Source organism: Molossus molossus, unplaced genomic scaffold, assembly GCF_014108415.1.
Source record: "Molossus molossus isolate mMolMol1 unplaced genomic scaffold, mMolMol1.p scaffold_m16_p_8, whole genome shotgun sequence".
NCBI lineage: Eukaryota > Metazoa > Chordata > Mammalia > Chiroptera > Molossidae > Molossus > Molossus molossus.
In genome coordinates this window covers 2,650,228-2,665,422 of record NW_023425402.1, presented here as the reverse complement: position 1 = coordinate 2,665,422, position 15,195 = coordinate 2,650,228, and the positions used below count along the sequence as shown (strand labels likewise).

At 50.3% G+C, this 15,195-nt stretch overlaps 3 protein-coding genes across 4 annotated transcripts; 1 reads left to right on the top strand and 2 right to left on the bottom strand.

Annotated features, from left to right (window-relative positions):
- The first annotated feature begins 877 nt into the window (after window positions 1-877).
- On the top strand, window positions 878-5,830 carry LY6G5C (lymphocyte antigen 6 family member G5C). The gene is made up of 3 exons (XM_036247683.1): window positions 878-998; window positions 3,435-3,602; window positions 5,667-5,830. The coding sequence occupies exons 1-3, from the start codon at window positions 878-880 to the stop codon at window positions 5,828-5,830; spliced, it is 453 nt and encodes a 150-aa protein (XP_036103576.1).
- A 2,489-nt stretch (window positions 5,831-8,319) lies between these two features.
- Window positions 8,320-10,855, bottom strand: LY6G5B (lymphocyte antigen 6 family member G5B). Its single transcript, XM_036249042.1, has 3 exons — window positions 9,767-10,855; window positions 9,496-9,624; window positions 8,320-9,209 (listed from the first exon to the last, which is right to left on the bottom strand). The coding sequence occupies exons 1-3, from the start codon at window positions 9,888-9,890 to the stop codon at window positions 8,809-8,811; spliced, it is 654 nt and encodes a 217-aa protein (XP_036104935.1). The 5' UTR covers window positions 9,891-10,855; the 3' UTR covers window positions 8,320-8,808.
- Window positions 10,856-10,964: 109 nt separating this feature from the next.
- Window positions 10,965-15,137, bottom strand: CSNK2B (casein kinase 2 beta). Of its 2 annotated transcripts, none has more exons than XM_036249040.1 (7): window positions 15,002-15,137; window positions 14,363-14,445; window positions 13,321-13,423; window positions 12,633-12,748; window positions 12,134-12,209; window positions 11,816-12,005; window positions 10,965-11,192 (listed from the first exon to the last, which is right to left on the bottom strand). In XM_036249040.1, exons 2-7 carry the CDS (start codon window positions 14,432-14,434, stop codon window positions 11,102-11,104), a joined length of 648 nt encoding a protein of 215 aa, XP_036104933.1. In that variant the 5' UTR covers window positions 14,435-14,445; window positions 15,002-15,137; the 3' UTR covers window positions 10,965-11,101. The 2 variants fall into 2 exon arrangements, with proteins under 2 accessions (XP_036104933.1, XP_036104934.1); XM_036249041.1 differs by lacking the exon at window positions 15,002-15,137 and adding an exon at window positions 14,682-14,908.
- Between the last annotated feature and the right edge of the window lie 58 nt (window positions 15,138-15,195).

Sequence of the window (15,195 nt, the reverse complement as noted above, 5' to 3'; positions counted from 1 at the left end):
CCAATCAATATGTCTCTCTCATATCTATGTTTCTCTCTTTCTCTCTCTCTCCCCCTCCCTTCTACTCTATCTAAAATCAATGGAAAAAAGATATATTTTCGGGTGAGGATTAACTAATAAAAAATATTAGAATTGCCCTGGCCGGTTTGGCAAAGCAGTTAGAGCGTCAGCCTGCGGTCCAGAGAGTCCTGGGCTGGGTTCCAGCTAGGGGCTTGTACCTCGGTTGCAGTTTGTCCCTGGCTCTGGTTGGGTCGTGTGGGTGGCAGCCACTCCATGTGTCCCTTTCACGTTGATGTTTCTCTCTCTCTCTCTCCCTCCCACTCTATCTGAATAAAATATCAAAAAATGTCCTCAGGTGAGGATAAAAATAATTAGAATTAACATCACTATGTTTCCTGCACCAATAGACCAATAGGAATGCCTTCCTTCTATGAATGTAATTACTCCCCTTGCCTTTTTCATAAATACCCATCACCGTTGTCTCCTCACTGGAACACTATCTGGGCTTCGGCCTGAATCAGTGATTCTGGCATAGCTCTTCTTACAGATCTCAAGTAAATGCTTGTTTTCTCATTGAAAGGCTTATTTTTAGGTTGGCAGCAGGAACTTAGTGCAATGTTGTATCTCCAACACCTGATGCAGTGATTCAAATGTTGTTGGATAAATATTAAAGAATGTTTCCTTCTCATTCCCCTGTTGCTGTCCTCCTGCCCCCAAGCCAGGATGTTAGGTTCCAGAGTGGACATAGGTGAGAACACTCTGTCCCTCTGGCTGTTTGGCACTAATTTCTACCCCAAATGGGTGTTACCCCTGTCCTTCCTCTTGGCCAACTTCTCTTCCACCAATATAAGCCCATACTAGAGGCTGGTGGGCAGACATGCATTTTATGGCAGGCCCTGCATGTAGTCGGAGTCTGGGGCCCCTGGGCCTCCACAGCAACCCCCAAGCTCTGTACATGGTCCTCTTAATAGCGCTGGTCATGATGAGCTTGGTGTTTGGTAAGTGGCTCAAAGGGATCATCAGAAGGGTCTCCTGGCCTGCTGGATCGAGAAACCCACAGACGCCAGGTGTCTGGGTACATCTGCCCAGGCAGAAGGAAAGGTGGGATGAATGGACTTGGTGGGATAATGCCTGGGCACTGATAATGGGCTGATGTTCACTCTGAGGGAGATGTCTAGTGACACCTCAGGTTTGTCTCACTCAACAGCAATGACCTGAATGGAGGTACTGAAGGGAACCCATTCAAATCTGAGGGTAACACAAAATAGGGAGTTTTTGGGGAACATGTTAGATGACAGCACCAGGATTCAGAGTAGAAAGAGGCTGGATGCAGCCTGAAACCTCACTTGGCTGCAAAGCACCATCTCCATAGAATTAGGATTCAAATGTTTGTTTAGCACCCGCCTCACACTGAGTGCTCTGCTGGGTCTGGGGGCTCGCTAACCTGTGGTCTTGGCTAGGAGCCAGAGGAAGGAGATGTGCAATCGGCCCTCCATATGTGCAGGTTCCATGTCCCTGCATCCAACCAACCGAGCATTGGAAAATAGTGGAAGTGATATTGTTGCTGATGTGTATTGTGTAATTAGGCCCATGGTGGTTGTGTCTGTACTGAACATGTGCAGACTTTTTTTCAATGTTATTATCCCCTAAACAATATAGTATAATAACCACATATATAGCATTTACATTGTATTAGGTTTCACAAGTAATCTATAGATGATTTAAAGTATACAGGAGGATGTGTGTAGGTTATATGCAAACACTACATCATTTTATATAAGGGACTTGAGCATTCTCAGATTTGGGTATCTACTTGGAACCAATCCCCTATGGATACTGAGGGACAACTATATATGCATGTAGTTAGGAGGGCTTGGTGGACACAGGTTAATATGAGTCTGGCCTGTACTAGGACCTCCAAACAAAGCATGTGGCCCTGGGCTGCTTGAAGTCTCCTGTGTACATGAAGCAGAGATTCTTCCTGTCCTGTGATGCTGCATTCTTGTTTTTACTTCTATTTTGTTGTTGTTGTTGTTGCTTGTTTGTTTGTTTTTCCTTTATTTATTTTAGAGAGAGAGGAAGGGAGAGGGAGAGAAAGATAGAAACATCGATGAGAGAGAATATCGATTGGCCGCCTCCTGCATGCCCCCCACTGGGAATCAGGCCTACAACCTGGGCATGTGCCCTGACCAGGAATCAAATTGGCTGGTGACCTCTTGGTGCATGGGTCGATGCTCAACCACTGAGCCACACCGGCTGGGCTGTTTTTTATTTTTTAAATATGTTTTTATTGATTTTAGAGAGAAAGGGAAAGGGACAGAGAGAGAGAGAGAAACATCAATGTGAGAGAGAAACATGGATCGGCTGCTTCCTGCACACCCCCCACTGGGGGGATCAAGCCCAAAACCCAGGCATGTGCCCCAGCTGGGAATTGAACCAGCAACCCTTTGGTACACAGGACGATGCTCAACCAACTGAACAACACCAGCCAGGGCTTGTTTTTACTTCTGTAGATTAAGAAAGCATATTTAGCCCTGGCCAGTTTTGCTCAGCTGTTAGAGCATCAACCCGCGGACTGAAGGATCCTGGGTTCGATTCCTGGTCAAGAACACGTACCTGGGTTGCGGGTTCGTGTAGAAGGCAACCAATTGATGTGTCTTTCTCACATGGATGTTTCTCTTCCTCTCTTTCTCCCTTCCATTCTATCTAAAAATCAATGGAAAAATATCCTCGGGTGAGGATTAACAACAACAAAAATGCATATTTAAAAGAGTTTGGGGGGCAGGTGTGGGGACTATGAAACCAAGTCTTAGGAAATAACAGGGCTGCCCAAAGTTGAAAGGGGCTGCCTTCACCTAACCTTTGAACTTAAGAGACTTGCACAGTGCTAGGCATATACAAAAACATGTTAAATGAGTGAATGAATGAATGAATTCCTCATTTCAGGAAATATGAGACCTGTGAGTAGAGATTTTTAATGAGGACTGAAGCTTCTGGTGGAAGATTAAGCCAGATGGTTTTATTTATTTATTTATTTTTAATTTTTTATTTTTTTATCCTCACCTGAGGACATTTTTCCATTTTTTTGTTCAGATAGAGCAGGAGGGGGAGAGAGAGAGAGAGAGAGAGAGAGAGAGAGAGAGAGAGAGAGAGATATCAACGTGAAAGGGACACATCAAGTGGCTGCCTCCCGCACAACCCAACCAGGGCCAGGGACAAACTGCAACCGAGGTACGTGCCCTTAGTGGGAACCGAACCCGGGTCTCTGGACCGCAGGCCAATGCTCTAACTGCGGAGCCAAACTGGCCAGGGCAAGCCAGATGGTTTTAAAGAACCGGTGACTTTATGGTTTTCTGAGATGAGGAGGGGACAGTGGGGTCGACCTGGAAAACAGGCAGGTAGAAATGTGGGTTGAGTGCTTATCTGTGTTCTAGGTAAATTCGATCGAGTCAATCAAGAGCCCCCTTATCCAGATCAACTCCCCAAATACCTGCGCTGCTATCGGTGCCTCTTGGAGACCAAGGAGCTGGGGTGCCTGCTGGGATCCGACATTTGCCTGGCCTCCCCTGGCAGCAGCTGTATGACTCTCTTCATCAAGAACAGTAAGGCGCCTTCTGTCTGTCTGGGCCCGGAACTGCGTCTGCACATTTCCTAAGCAGACTCTCAGACACTGCCCCAGCACTGTCTCTCTTCCTTCAGAGCCGCCCGTCTCCACCACCGCCTGGCTCTCAGCCCACAGCTGGCATGTTTCCACCTTCCGCAGGTGCCAGCCCTGTAGGAAACCTTGAGATCCCCAGCTCCACTGGCCTTCCCTCAGGGTGTCTTCTCCCCATCTGTCAGCAGTAGTTCCTTCTCCTACCTCTTCCCAGTCTTCTTTACTGAGTCTTGCCTCCTTCTCCTTGACCCTTCACGGCTCACGTCCACTGAATGTGGCCGCAGCTATCTTCCCGCTCCACTCTGCCAGAGGAATCTCCTGCTTCCTGGCTTCCAACCACATGCTGCTTCCTCCCAGATCTCAGTGTTTGGCCACACTGTCCAGTCACATTGCCCTCCGGACACGTCCACCTCACTGTCAACTTACCAAAAATTGACTCCATCTCACTGTTCTTCAAGCTTGTTCTTCTACCCAGCTCCTCACCTTCGTCAAGTTAACAAACACTAAAACACCCTATGTGCCAGGCACTGTTCTAAGCACTTATACCCCTCTGAGGTATTTTACATACTAGGAAACAGAGGCACAGAAATGTCAATACCTGCCCACATTTCCTAGAGGCTGAGCCACAATTTGTGGGCTCCAGGATAGCACTCTTAACAACCACTGCACGAAGCTTCCTTTCTTCAAATCATTTCATTACACTTTTCAAATAGCTACATAGACATGGTTCACTATTGCAGTATTCAAGAGCGTCAAAGAAAAGTCTCCCTCCCATTCCTGGCCCAATGCCCTCAGCTACCATGCAAGAAAACACAAATTACTCTTTTTTTTTGTCCTCACCCGAGGACATTTCTCCATTCTTTGTTCAGATAGGGGTGGGGGGAGAAACATCAACATGAAAGGGACACATCGAGTGGCTGCCACCCACACAACCCAACCAGGGCCGGGGACAAACTGCAACCGAGGTACATGCCCTTAGCGGGAACCGAACCCAGGTCTCTCTGGACTGCAGGCTGACGCTCTAACTGCTGAGCTAAACCGGCCAGGGCACAAATTACTCTTTTTACTGTCTTGGTTACCCTTTCTGTGATCTTTAGTGGACATCCCACCCTACACATTTACCCTATCTTTACCTCTTTCCCCCACAAACAGCATACCCCTGTAAACACTGTTCTGCACTTGCTTTTTGAACTTAACAGCTGTGGGAATGTAACATTCCCCTATCAGTCTGTGAATGGCTTCCTTATTCCACTGACCTGCGGTGCAGCGCTCGACACGTGGGCTCTCAGAGCCCACCTGCTGTCCACTGCGGATGGACTGGTGCTTACTTCTGCTCAGTGAACCTCCCTGAACCTAGGCACAAAGATTTTTCACCCTCCAATATACGGGGTGGGCAAAAGTAGGTTAATAATAAATAAATAAATAAATAAATAAATAAATAAATAAATAAACAAGAATGAACTCTGTTTTGTGTACTCACAACTGCAAACCTACTTTTGCCCACCCTGTATATAACAGCAGCAGACATCTCTTCTTTTACTGTTAATTCATAAAATAAACAACAAACAGCCCTGGCAGGTTTGGCTCAGCAGTTGGAGCATCGGCCTGCGGACCAGAGAGTCCCGGGTTCGGTTCCCGTTAGGGGCACGTACCAAAAAAAAAACAAACAAAAAACTAAACACCTCGTTTCTGCAACCCCACCTCCAATAAATCTCCCAGCTTTTTCTTACATGGTCCCACCCCATGTGTTGACTCTCCCTACTTTGCTCCACAAGTCCCAGCTCAGCACCCTCCAACTATCACTATATTCAGATGGCTTTTTCCCACCAACCTTCTATAGGGAACTTCTGCCGAGCTCACGGCTCCTTGGCACTTCCTGCCCCTGCCCAGTTCCAGAAGTCTTTTTGTTCTTAGGTGTAGGGAAGGGTGGGGGGCAGTGTGGTAAGTCCATATGGAGTGAGGGCTGAGTGGGTGTGGGGCTTTGCTGGGACCTCCATATTACTGCTTGCAGGCAGTGGCTCTGACATCATGGTGAGTGACTGTCGTCGCAAGGACCAGATGAGTGATTGCTCACGTACCCGTGCTTCTCCGGTGTTTGGCTTCTGGATGTTCTCTCGATGCTGTTTCCAGAATTTCTGCAATAACCCACAGAACAGAGAGTTCTACATACCATAGAACTTCTGCAGAGATCTTTGCAGGGAAACGTGCCAGTTTCCAACCAGCCCCGATTCCCACCTGGGCACAGCCGGGACAACGTCCAGTCCCTCTCACCAGCCCTCCTACCTCCCTCAGGTTACCTGACCCCAGCCCTAGCTGCTCTTGCTTTATATCCCTCAACACCCTATTCCCACTCTGCCCCTCCCCAGGCTCCCTCTTCAGACATTTCTGGAGTTTTCCCTTTAAGTCCTCACAGTCTGACTCCTCCCTCCCCTCTAGGTTGCCTCTGCTCTGCTCTAGCCTTCTCCCTTTCCCCACCACAGGCCTCTCTCACAAGGTGTTCCTCCATAATAAATTGGTGTGAAAACTGTATGGTTTGTCTCTCTCTTCTGGTGAGGGTTGAGGGAGAGGGTCCTGCCCGCCCGCCCCATTGTGGGGACAGGTAAGGGCTCCAGCTCTGCTGAGCTCTGCTCCTGCCCTGCCTTGGCGTGATTCAGCTCTAGTCACAGAAAGGTGAAGAGTGCCCAGCTGGTGCGGCTCAGTGGTTGAGCGTCGACCCTGCACCAAGAGGTCGCTGGTTTGATTCCAAGTCAGGGTTCAGGACACATGCCCAGGTTGTGGGCCCGATCCCCAGTGGGGGGCATGCAGGAGGCGGCCAGTTGATGTTCTCGCTCATCAATGTCTCTCTCTCTCTCTCCCTCTCCCTTCCTCTCTCTCTAAAATCAATAAAGAAAAACAACAAAAAGCCTTTTAAAAAAGGTGAAGAGGACAGACTGAAGGCCAGAAAGGCAGTGGGCATCCTTGTTAGTGCTGTGGGATCCAGAGCTGTGGGAACTGCAGGGGAGTTTGTGGGGGAGGCGTCGGTGGGAGTGGCTGTGTAAGGCCCAGGCCCAGGGAGAAGGGACACTCTGTGAAGAGACGCTGGGCCCAGTGGAACCCTGACTCTTTGACCCCAGGCTCAGCTTCCCTCTTCAAGGACCATGTCATGTCACTCTTCAATTTTGGGCTTGGGTTCCCCAGCCTCTGAGGCTGTCTTCCAGTTTGGACCTTTCTGTCTTATACTGAAATTGGAGGTCACGGGGAATAGTGGGCCCAGCAAGAGGGGGACACACAGGTTTATACCTTTTTGTACCTCCAACTGCCTTCTGACCTAAAAATTAACATTGGTGTCTCCTACAAGAACACAGGCTATTAAAGGGGTCATGGAGACGTTAACACGTGCCAAACGTTGTGCAGATGAGAACATACGCTGTATGGTGCCCCTTACAAATGCTGTGTGGACAGTGGCTACTCCTGGTCTGGAGGGAGTGCCCGGGAGGTGCGTAGACGCGGCTCTGGGTACCAGAGGGTTTTATCCTGACTTGGTGGGGACTGCTAACACAGGTGGGTGGCTTACAAAAACCCATCTCCTGTGTATTTTGCCAAAAAGGTTTAAAAATAAATAGGCCAAAATCAGTTTGTCTCGAAGGCATACCCATTTGAGGCCCTGACTTCCACTGTGTGCACAGGTCCACATGCATCCTCTCAACCCTGAGGCAGAGCCGACTTCACAGGTGACCAAAGTGAGGCAGAAAGACCACGTCCTCCAAGTGGTGGAGGAGCTGACCACGTGCGCACTTCTCAGGAAAGGCTTCATAAAGCCAGCACTGGGTTGCGATTTGGAAGGGTGGACACCTGGCTGCACTGATGCTGAACACTGGGCCTGGTGCAGAGACTGTGTCTAGGGTTGCTTGAATATATGGGAAAGGGAGTTATGACTGTTAATTATTGCTCTCAGGATACTTTGTTTTCAAAAGTAAAATATAAAATGAAAGGCCCCCACCTAGCGGTTCCTAGGTACCAGAGACCTAAAAAACGGACAGGCAGGAAACAAGCAGGTGACCGCGATGCAGACCTGGCCCTCGGTTTGCTCTGAGTGATCCTGGTTTCAAGTTTTCCCTCCTCTCTCGGGTGGAAAACCTGATGTCACCTGGGTTCAACTTTCTAGGTTTTATAGGGTATGTTAAGCTGTGGTTCTCAACCTTCCTGATGCCGCGACCCTTTCATATAGTTCCTCATGTCATGGTGACCCCCAACCATAAAATTATTTTCATTGCTACTTCTTAACTGTAATGTCTTAGGCGACTCCTGTGAAAGGGTCGCAAAGATGAGAACCGCTGGCTTAAGGCATCGTAATGTTGCTTTGATGTGTAGCTGAGCAGAAGGTGGAATGGATGTAGGCCGTCGAGGCAGGCCATGAGGAAGCCACAAAGGCCAGGTGGAGTGGGTAGGGCTCCACAACCATTTGAACCCTATGCCTCATTAACTTCAACCTGTCTACACATCTGCCCACACTTGAGCCTGACCCCATAAACAACATGACACAGACTTAGACCCGTCCATTTATTGCGGAGGGAAATCAGGGGACGTGGAGCCCAGCAGGACAGACCTTCTCCTTTCCCTGGCCACCTACGGAAGTGGGGCTGAGGAGGCCAGAGACTGGGACAAGAGATGAGAAAAGGCAGCAGAAGACCAGGGCGGGAGTGGGGTGGTGGAGACAGCGAGGCAGGGATACCAGGATGCCAAGTCAGAAAATCTGCACAGAAGTCTACCCTTCATCTTCCTTGCTGCAAGTCCAGTCTGGACTGGGTCTTGGAGACAGGCACAGGGTGGGAGATACAGCCGGAACTAAGTGGAGTTAGCAGATGACCAGACCAGAGGGGCCTGGGAGGATGGGGTGATGGAACACTCAGATCGGAAAGGGATGAGGGAACCACCGCCTTTTCAAGGTCAACTGGGGCAGAATCTGCACTTGGAATTATTTTCTAGGAAGATAAGAGCACTGGGCACACTGGGTTTCTGAGGAAGAAATGAGACCAAAGCCACATAGACACGAGGTACAAAGGAGAGGCCTGACAAAGCACAGACCAGAGAATGTGGGTGTTACGAGAGGGTGGTGCTGGGTGCTGGGTGTGGGAAGAGCTGCTGGAAGACTGCAATCTGGGAAGGGTAAGGGGTCAGGGCCCAGCCCGGGGAAGAACCAAAAGCCCTGAATTATTGAGGAACAAATATATGTGGCGCAGGTCAGCAATGGACAAGCCCAGGTTCAAGGGCAGGGCAGCCAGGGGGTCCAAGCCTTCAGGCTCCTTCCCAGCATGAAAGCTGGGGAAGGGCAGGGAGAGGTTCAGGGCCTGGTAGAACCACTGGATCTGGGACTGGAGCAGGGGCAGGCCCAGAGCCCCATCGGGGGCCGTAGGCTGGGAGCTCTGGAGCTGAGGGCTAGACCAGGAGTTGCAGTAATCGTACTGGCAGCACTGGGCCTGGTACCAGTATTCTGAGAAGTAGGTGTTGCGTTTTTCTTGGCAGCGGTAAGAATTGTACTGTCCACAGCCTCGTATGAAGAAGCGAATCTTGGTATCTGGAGGAGAGGACAGCTAATAACCCGTTGCCTCCTAGAGTCCCCAAACTTGGTACCCCTACCACGAACTCTCCCCATTCCTCACCAGACCCAACTTCCATCCAAGACGCCTTCAGAAGGGGTCAGAAAATTAGCCTAGCTGACCCCTCAGAACTCCTGTCCCCACCTCCCAGGACCCTCTTACTCCTTCTTGTGCCCCAGGCCCCAAGCAGCCCTCATCTATGAGAAGAGAGGAGACAGCAATGGGCTGTCCCATCAGCAGACCCTTCCTGGGTCTTGAACCCACCATAATAGATAGTGATCACCATGCATGGAGATGAGCTACTGATGGTGCACTTCTCCGAGCCTGAAATGCATCCTATAGAAGGGTCTTCAAAGAGGCAGAGGTGACAGGTCCGGACTTCAGGAACAGGAGCTGAGGAAGAAAGCAGAAGGGAGGGGAGCACTAGCTCACCCCAAGGTCCCTGCCCTGTAGGGAGTCTATGCATCTAGGGTCACAGCCCCACCCCTTCCTGGACTCAGTCATCCCTTCCTTTTTGCCTCTGGGTTCCACTTACCTTTTCCCAGTGCGAAGCCCACCACAACCAGCACACCTACAAGCATATGGGCCTTCATTATAGAATTCTGGGGAGAGGGGAAGTCCCTGAGGGGTGTCCTGCAACCCCACCTTCCTGTGACCATGCTCCTCGATCCTGAGCGGCAGGCTGGTTTTGACAGGCAAAGTCTGATCAGGAGCTGCTGTTGGTACAGAGCTATATTCCTGTCCGGGGCAGGACCTGGGCTGGGTAAGGAAGTTATTAACTTGGCAAGAAGAACGACGTGTCCTCACCCACGAGGTCTGGTTCCTGATGTGAGAGCAGTGGCCAAGACAGGGGAACTACCTGGGCTTTTATCCAGTGTGTCACCCAAAGATCTATTCCCGCCCCTCAAGGGTCCATGAATTAGCCTGTCTCTGGCACCACATGCTGTCTTCCCTTACAACACAGCCAGTCCCTATTGTGCTGGGACTCTGGCCAGGAACTCAGGGTCCCCAACCTTCTGAGATGAGCATGTCTTAGCTTCTCCAGCAGGGGGCACCCAGGCACCACCCAGCAGCAAGTCTGGGCCTTGTCTCTTTTCTCTCCACCCCTTATAGTTGTTTATTTTCGAATCACTTTCCCTGTAAAACCGAAACTGATAATGTTATGTCTCTTACATAAAGTATAAGTATAAACAACCAGCCATAGGTGGCCTCCCCAAAACAAACACCCCTCTCATCTTTTTTTTTTTTTAATCCTCACCCGAGGACATTTTTGCATTTATCTTCAGATAGAGAGGGAGAGAGAGAAACATCAACGTGAGAGAGACATATCCACTGGCTGCCACCCACACAACACCAACCAACACCAACCAACACCAACCGGGGGCTGGGGATAAACTGCAAACGAGGTACGTGCCCTTAGTGGGAACTGAATGCAGGACTCTGGTTCACAGGCCGATGCTCCAACTGCTGAGCCAAACCAGCCAAGGCACTCCTCTTGTCTTTGAAATATGACTTTTCTCTAGGTCTTTTCCCTGGGACTTTGCATACCCCGCCCCCAATACCCAGTCCTAGGAATTCTGCTCTGCTACTAAAAACATCACCCAAACCCACCGGACACAAATCTGTGCTGGTTTTCAACTTGGGGAGGGGAGGCTGGGCCATGAGGGCCCCTGATGTCCAGCACACTACTACCCTCCCTTCCCTAACCCCAAGCACCAGCAGACCAGCTCACGGCCTTTTCTTCCACTTTATTTCATATTCCCACCACAATAATGACTCCTTTAATTTAAACTAAAAACCACAGAGGGTTGCCGACAGGGTGGCAGCAAAGAAATAGAGGTGTCAAAGACTGAGGGACGGGGGTGGGGAATTAGCGAATCGTCTTGACTGGGCTCTTAAAGTTGCTGGCGGCTTGGAGCTGCAGCTGGTAGGCCATCGGATGGATCTTGAAACCGTAGAGCCTGGGCAGGGGCAGAGGTCAGAGAGGCAGCGGGTAAGCCCCATGCAGCCCTGCCATCCGCCTACATTCCCACCTCTACCCCAGCTCCTCCATGGGCCAGCTCAGTGCTTCAGGACAGTGGTTCCCAACCTCTTCCCCTCAAGAATATCTGGGAACATATCTCAAATATCCATCAAAACTCAAATTCTGGGATATGTCTGTATATAGATGTCTGTGTCACTAATTGTTTTGACATAAAACTTTCCCCCTACACCACAGTAGACGATGCTCTAGGAAGATACACCACACCTGAACCATGGCTCTGAGGGTCCCCTGGCAAAGGCTGAACACCCAAGGTGATGGCAAGAACAGCTGTTGTTTAAATGGTGCGCCAAGTGCCAAACATTATCCTAAGCACCTCATATATTTAATAGCCTGTGAGGCAGGTACTATCATCGTCCTCATTTTATGGATAAGGGCACTGAGACACAGGCAATCAAAGAACTTTCCCAAGGTCCCTCAGCAAGGACAGCCCCAGCTCTGGGAGAAGCAGACCTCAAAAGAGGACTACACCCAACCCTCCCTTCTCTCCAGGGGTCCAGGGCCTTTCCTTTGACCCCTGGTGACTCAGACCCTACTCCCCACCTGGGCACAAACTGGTTGGCGGGCCGCTTAGGCCGGTACTCGGGGTGCACCATGAAGAGCATGTGAGGAAAACCAGTGCCGAAGTAGGCGCCGTCCGTGTGGTGGTGCCTTGATGACTTGGGTGTGTACACGTCCATGCACTTGGGACAGTAGAGCTTCACCATGGCCTCTCCTGGGATGTCCGAAAGGCCTGGGAGACAGCCAGACTCAGCATGCCTAATACTACCCAAACTCATTCCCAAACATGGCCCCAACTTGCTGAGCCCAACTCCTTCCCAGAGGACCTGCCATATGTTGTTCTCCTTCTCCAACACTCACCGATAGGAAGCATTGGCTGGTTCTCACAATACACACGCGGGCAGTAGCCAAAGTCTCCCTGCTGGTATTTTTCCAACTGAGGTGAATAAAATGGAAAGTGTTGGAAGCTAGGTGTGAAGACAAGAAGCAATCCCTTCCTCTGCTCAACCCGTATCACTCTGTCCCCCATTCCTCCTGTCTCTCTGGCTCAAATGGGCCCTCAAACTCCCCTGCTTCCTTTCCTCCAGTGAGGGAGGCTGCAGACCATTAGAGCCCCTCACTGTTTATTCCCTGAGGAAGAGTCTCTCCAACAACTTCCTGTCCAAGGTCACGTCTCCTTTCCTAAAAACACCCCCTCTGGCACAATCCCCAATCAGGACCGAGTTCCTAGGCCCAGGTTCTGAGGTTCTCTTCTTAGCTAGACTCCTTGACAGGATTGAAATATGTGACTTCTTGCTGCAGGAACCTCTGTTTCCCTTACTGCCTCAGAAGGAGTCAAGTGGAAGCAGAGAGGCCTCACCATCTGGGCGATGCCACGGTTGGTGAGGATATAGCGGGCGTGGATCAATCCATAAAGCATCTCAGCTGCCTGCTCAATCAGGTCACTCTGGTTGGGGTTGTCTTCCAGCTCTTCATCTGAAACATGGCCCCGGCCGAATGCAACCACTTGTCTTACAGCTTTCTTGGGTACCTTGCCCATCCCCAGGGATGCTAGATACTCAGCACCCACCTTTGAACCTTACCCCACCCATCAGGTGGGCCTCTGACCCTTCCACCAACCCAAGGCAGCTCTATCTTCTCTCCACACCTCTCCAGCCTCTGTCCTATTCTCTCCCTCCCAACTCCCTCCTCAAAACATAAATGCAAAGATATCAATGCAGACGATGGAATTCTTATCTTGGAAGGGGCAGACTGGAGAAAGAGGCAAAAAAAAACGAGACCCCTGAGGAAACTGGCATTATGAAATTGAGCTAAATTATAGAATAAGAGGATGAGCACAAGTGGTATATAAGTCACTAAACTAGGCAAGAGTCAGGTGGGGCAATGAAAATGAAGCAGGGGATTTTGGGTTAAAGGAGTCAGAAACCAAAAGGAAATTGAGAAATTCAAGAAGCAGGTGAACAGGGATTTAAAAATAAAAATAAAATAAGCGTGCGTACACACACACACACACACACACACACACACCAATCCTGAGGATGCCTCACCAGGCTCCAGGTCCAAGATCATGTCTAGAGCTTGTCGATAGTGAGGCACCTGCTCATTGAGCCCAGTGAGATTGAATTTGTCCTGGATGTAGTCTTCATCTACCTGTCAGGATGCGGAGGTGAAGAGGGAACTCATAGCAGAATTCTTGGCCTTGACCGGAGCAAGTTGCTCCAACTGATGCCTTTTCCTCAGCACAACTGCTTCTATTCCCCACTCCCAAGTCAGCACAAGTACTTGAGTCTCTCTCCCCAGTTCACATACACCACCCTCCCATAAAAGCTTTGACTTTATTTTTAAAAATACTACGTAGTTTAGTTTATTTAGTAAATATTAAATATGTTTAAAAGACTTTTTAAAAAGTTTTTATTTATTGATTTTAGACAGCAAGAGGAAGAGAAAGAGAGAGAAACATCAATCTGTGTTCCACTTATTTATGCATTCATTGATTGCTTCTTGTATGTGCCCTGACCAGGGATCGAACCTGCAACCTTGTCATATTGGGACAATACTCTAACCAACTAAACTACCTGACCAGGGCCTAAATGTTTTTATTGATTTTAGGGAGAGTGGGAGAGGGAGAGAGAAAGAGAAGGAGAGAGAGAGAGAGAGAGAGAGAGAGAGAGAAATAACATCGATCAGGGACTCCTGCACACACCCGGAGGGATCGAGCCCAGCAACCTGGGCATGTGCCCTGACCAGAAATCCAACCGGCAACCTTTCAGTGCCCCGGTCTAAGCTCAACCAGGACTACACTCAACTGAGCCACACTAACCAAGGCTTTTCGCAGGAGACGGGCACTACCACTACCACTGCACTAACAAAAAAGACACAGGTTGACTTGTCCAATGTTATATTGCTGGAGGGTGGCAGGGTTGGGAGTTGGGTCCCTGTCTTGCCAGCTCACCACAAGTTAATGGTGAGTTACTGAAGGGACTCTTCCTTGACAGAAACAAGTTTTTATAGAAGCAGAAACTGAATATGTGAGAGAATATCTAGCCAGACTATATGCAGAAATAAGAAGAGAGGTTGAGGAGAACTCACTTCACAGAAGAATTCATTGCCACGCAGCCCACAGAACCAGGAAATCCAGGACACCTCCTCTGAGCTGCTCATCTTCACGTCAGCTGGAGAGAGAGTGGCAGTGTAACCCCAGCTCTCCCTCCCTGCCGCTGGTATCCCCCTCCTCCCGCACCTTGCTCTCCAACCACGGAAGAAATTGGGGCCACCTTTTCTGAAAGGACCCCAGACTCTGGAGCACTTCTCTACAGCTCCTCTTACTTACACCTCGGCCCCTTTTCTCTGAGATTAGGAATTCTTTGGGATCCCACCATAAGCGAGAAACCGACAAGTCTTGACCTACCAGTCCGAACCGCATCCCTGACGCTCCCGAAGGCCAGTCCTGGCTAGGCTCCCTAACCTAGCGCCTTCTCCAAGGGTTTCAAGTTTATCCTTTCCAAGCAAGAGCTGGGCCCCTCCTTTTCTCGTGGCCTGGGGGTGTCCCTAAGGTCCCTTTCGCCGGAGTCCTCACATCCCGCCTCCGCCCCTCAAGCCACCCTTTCCTTCCTCCCTCGGTGCCGGACCGGATCACTTCTTCCCACCCGCACATCGAGGCGCGCAGACTCCCATGTGCCGCGTCCAAGCACAGGGCACTCGGCGCGGCGACAACGCCCTAAGACTCACCGTCAGGACGGGGGCCGGGACCAGGGTGGGGGAAGGGAGTTGCTACTTCCAAGGAACTACGGCGACGGCTTCAGCGCAGGCCGCGGACCCGATCGCGGCAGAAGTGGGAGGGGGGAGTGGAAACGGGAGGGTGGGGAAAAGCTCAATGCGCAAGCGCCAGGGGTCGGGCGCCGCGGTGGCCGCCGGGACATAGA